This window comes from Morone saxatilis, unplaced genomic scaffold, assembly GCF_004916995.1.
Source record: "Morone saxatilis isolate NCDOM2014 unplaced genomic scaffold, NCSU_SB_2.0 Contig7, whole genome shotgun sequence".
In the NCBI taxonomy this organism is placed as follows: domain Eukaryota; kingdom Metazoa; phylum Chordata; class Actinopteri; family Moronidae; genus Morone; species Morone saxatilis.
This window is the reverse complement of record NW_023340246.1, coordinates 23,075,970-23,079,465: the sequence shown is the minus strand read 5'-3', so window position 1 is coordinate 23,079,465 and position 3,496 is coordinate 23,075,970. Positions and strand designations below refer to the sequence as shown.

General features: G+C 43.6%; 1 protein-coding gene across 1 annotated transcript; it reads right to left on the bottom strand.

Moving 5' to 3' along the window:
• Positions 1-874: 874 nt before the first annotated feature.
• On the bottom strand, positions 875-3,470 carry LOC118340718 (transcription factor IIIB 90 kDa subunit-like; the record flags this gene model as incomplete). The annotated part of the gene is given in 7 exon segments (XM_035678834.1): positions 875-997; positions 1,230-1,291; positions 1,491-1,796; positions 1,872-1,967; positions 2,535-2,574; positions 2,666-2,792; positions 3,377-3,470. Coding segments are annotated over 7 exon segments (833 nt in total), but the record flags the coding sequence as incomplete, so codon positions are not given.
• Between the last annotated feature and the right edge of the window lie 26 nt (positions 3,471-3,496).

The window sequence follows — 3,496 nt, the reverse complement described above, 5'->3', positions numbered from 1 at the left end:
TTATTCCAAACAATCCAATACAACTAAATAAGAAATACCATTAAATCATTAATGGCCTTAATTTCTCTCTTTTGAGTGTCTTTTGTCAACCCATCTTATTCCTGTCGTTTTTTTTAAAGTATTTTTTGGGGCTTTTATTTGCTTTTTCTTTATTATAGTGACAGCTGAAGACAGACAGAAAGGGGGGCAGAGAGAGAGGGGATGACACGCAGCAAAGGGTTGCAGGTCAGATTCAAAACCCTGCGCTGCTGCAGCAAGGACTCAGCCTCGGTACATGGGTCCCCAGCTCTACCCACTGAGTTAACCGGGCACCCAGGGAGGTAGTTTTTGATGAAGCAGGACTGAGCTAAAAGTTGACTGCGCCTCCATCATCTTTCTGCATAGACATCCTGTGGAAGAGAAGCATCTCGCTGCCCATGAGAAGGAGATTTGGGGTAATGGAGTCAGGATCTGCTATATTACAGATTGCATAAATGGTAAATAGTAAATGGACCTGTACTTATATAGTTTCCTTTCTAGTCTTCCGACCACTCAAAGCACTTTTACACTACAGACACATTCACCCTTTCACACATTCACTCAGTGATGGTAAAGCCCATCAAACAGAAACTAACGCATTCATACACATTCAATTCAGGGGTCAGTATCTTGCTCAAGGATACTTCAACAAGGAACGGGAGGAGCCGGGGATTGAACCAACAACCTTCCGATTAGTGGACGACTGGCTCTGCCTCTGAGCCACAGCTGCCCCTAGCGGAGTCACATTGTGCTAGATATTGTAATATAGTTAGTATTTCTATTCTTAAACATCGTGTGAGCAACTGTAACAAACTAATTTCCACCTGGGGATCAATACAGTTTTGCCTATTTCTGATTGAGTGATGATTTATTAATTGATGGCGAAGAGTCTCTCACCTTTCTGCTCCTTCAGGTAATCTGCGTTTTGTTTCATCCACAGCTCCGTCTTCACCTGAACCTCCTTCTCATTCAGGATGTACTGCAGGAGGAGGAGGAAGAGGAGTAAGAGGAGGAGGAGGAGACAGTTAGGGTCAAGAAGACACCACATGCATACAACCTTTCACAGTAAAAATAAAAAAGGTAAAATGGACTGTACTTGTATAGCGCTTTTCTAGTCTTCCAACTGGTACATATCACAGGGTGAAACAGGGTGAGAGAAGGTGAGATGATCAATACAGATCAATACAGCAGTGATTGGGGAGTGAACAGACCTTATCAATCTCCTGATCATCGATACCATCCAGGTCCAGCTCTCCACCCTCCGACTGCTCGTCTGTAAACAAATACCATGAGTCCATCAACTTTCTGTCAGTTATCTCAGGACAAACAGAGTAGGTCTAGACCGTACTCGCAGAGTCTCAACAGGTCCCACCATGAGCAAGCACTTGGCGACGGCATAAGGAAAAACTTCATTTTAAGCGGCAGAAACCTGAGGCAGACCTGCCTAGTTACGGGTCAGTTTCTGTTCTTACCATCTGGTTTCTCGCCCGTCTCCGACTCGTCCAGTGTCTGTTGAAGGCCCAAGCTAGCGGCGCTTGGCAATTTTCCCAGGATGGCTGCTAGAGGGGCAGCCTGCCGCTGAGACCCCGCCCCCTCCATATCTGGCCCCGCCTCCACCTCATTGTCATCTGTCTTCTTGCCCCGTCCCTCCTCCTCCTGGATCACCTGGCACAGGAAGTCCTGGGTCAGGTGTTGGGTGGCGGCTTGGAGTTCGTCATCTTCGACCTCCGGCTCCTCGGGGTCAGAGGTTGAGGACAAAACCTCTGCTTCCTCTGGGTCTGAAAGAATTAAAGAGTTAAATATTTCTGTACAGGTGATCAGATAGACTGAGCTGACTGAGGATCAGTACAGACCGATCTCTTTGGCGTAGGCAGCGTAGATTCCTCTCAGTTTGGGTCGACTCTTTTCCAGCTCGGTCTCAATCTCATCTTTGTAGCAGCTGATCTCTCCTGTCAGGTGAAGGGATTGAGTCCATAAAATTATCTAAATAGTTCCCTAAGTATCATCTACAGTCCTAAACAATTCCCCTAGTGTACTTTATAGTGTCCCAAACAATTCCCCTAGTATATTTTATAGTGTCCCAAACAATTCCCCTATTGTACTTTATAGTGTCCCAAACAATTCCTCTTTATAGTGTCCCAAACAATTCCCCTAGTGTACTTTATAGTGTCCCAAACAATTCCTCTAGTGTACTTTATAGTGTCCCAAACAATTCCCCTAGTGTACTTTATAGTGTCCCAAACAATTCCTTTAGTGTACTTTATAGTGTCCCAAACAATTCCCTTAGTGTACTTTATAGTGTCCCAAACAATTCCTCTTTATAGTGTCCCAAACAATTCCTCTAGTGTACTTTATAGTGTCCTAACCCTAACTCTACATGTTATAATGTACTTAACAATTACACTACTGTCCTGTATAGATAGTGTCCTAAATGGTCCCTACTTCAGTGAAAGTGTACTCCTTTAGTGCCTTTATAAGTGATCCCTTTTTTGGAAGTGTCCTGAAGTGAAACTGACCTTCGACGTCATCCAGCTTCCTGGCCAGCTCCTGTTCCAGCTGCAGAGGAAGAGGATATTAAAGATGATGGATCGGTCACTGATCATTGCTAAACTGTTGTCAGCAGCCAATCAGAGACAGGGGGATCTACCTGCTGCATCTTGGCTTTGTGCTGTGCGGCGATAAAGGAGGGTGGATCACATTCTTGCTCCAGATCTACTTTCATGAACTCATCAATGGTCAGCTGACTGGTGGGCGTGTCCTCAAACTCTGTTAATCTGAAGGGAGGGAGAGAGGACCCTGTAATCTACAGTGATCTATATAATCTATTACAACCTACTGTAACTTATTACAACCTACTGTAACCTATTACAACCCACTGTAATGTATGATAACCTACGGTAATCTACAGCTATCTACTGTAATCTATTACAACCTACTGTAACCTATTACAACCTACTGTAATCTACAGCTATCTACTGTAAACCTACTACAACCTACTGTAATCAATTACAACCTACTGTAACCTACAGTAGTCTATCGTAACCTACAGTAATCAATTACAACCAACTGTAACCTACAGTAGTCTATCGTAACCTACAGTAATCTATTACAACCTACTGTAATCTACTGTAATCTACTACAACCTACTGTAATCAATTACAACCTACTGTAATCTATTGTAACCTACTGTAATCTACTACAACTAACTGTAACCTACGTAATCTACTACAACCTACTGTAATCAATTACAACCTACTGTAACCTACTGTAATCTATTGTAACCTACAGTAATCTATTACAACCTACTGTAACCTACAGTAATGTATTACAACCTACTGTAATCTACCAGAGCTCTCACCTCTTCCTCAGAGTAGTCTGGCAGACCTTCACCACACTGATCACATCCTTCACCGTACGACGAAACTTATGCATTCGAGCTGCTACCAGGAGAGCTGAGGAGGAGGAGCAGGAAGAGGAG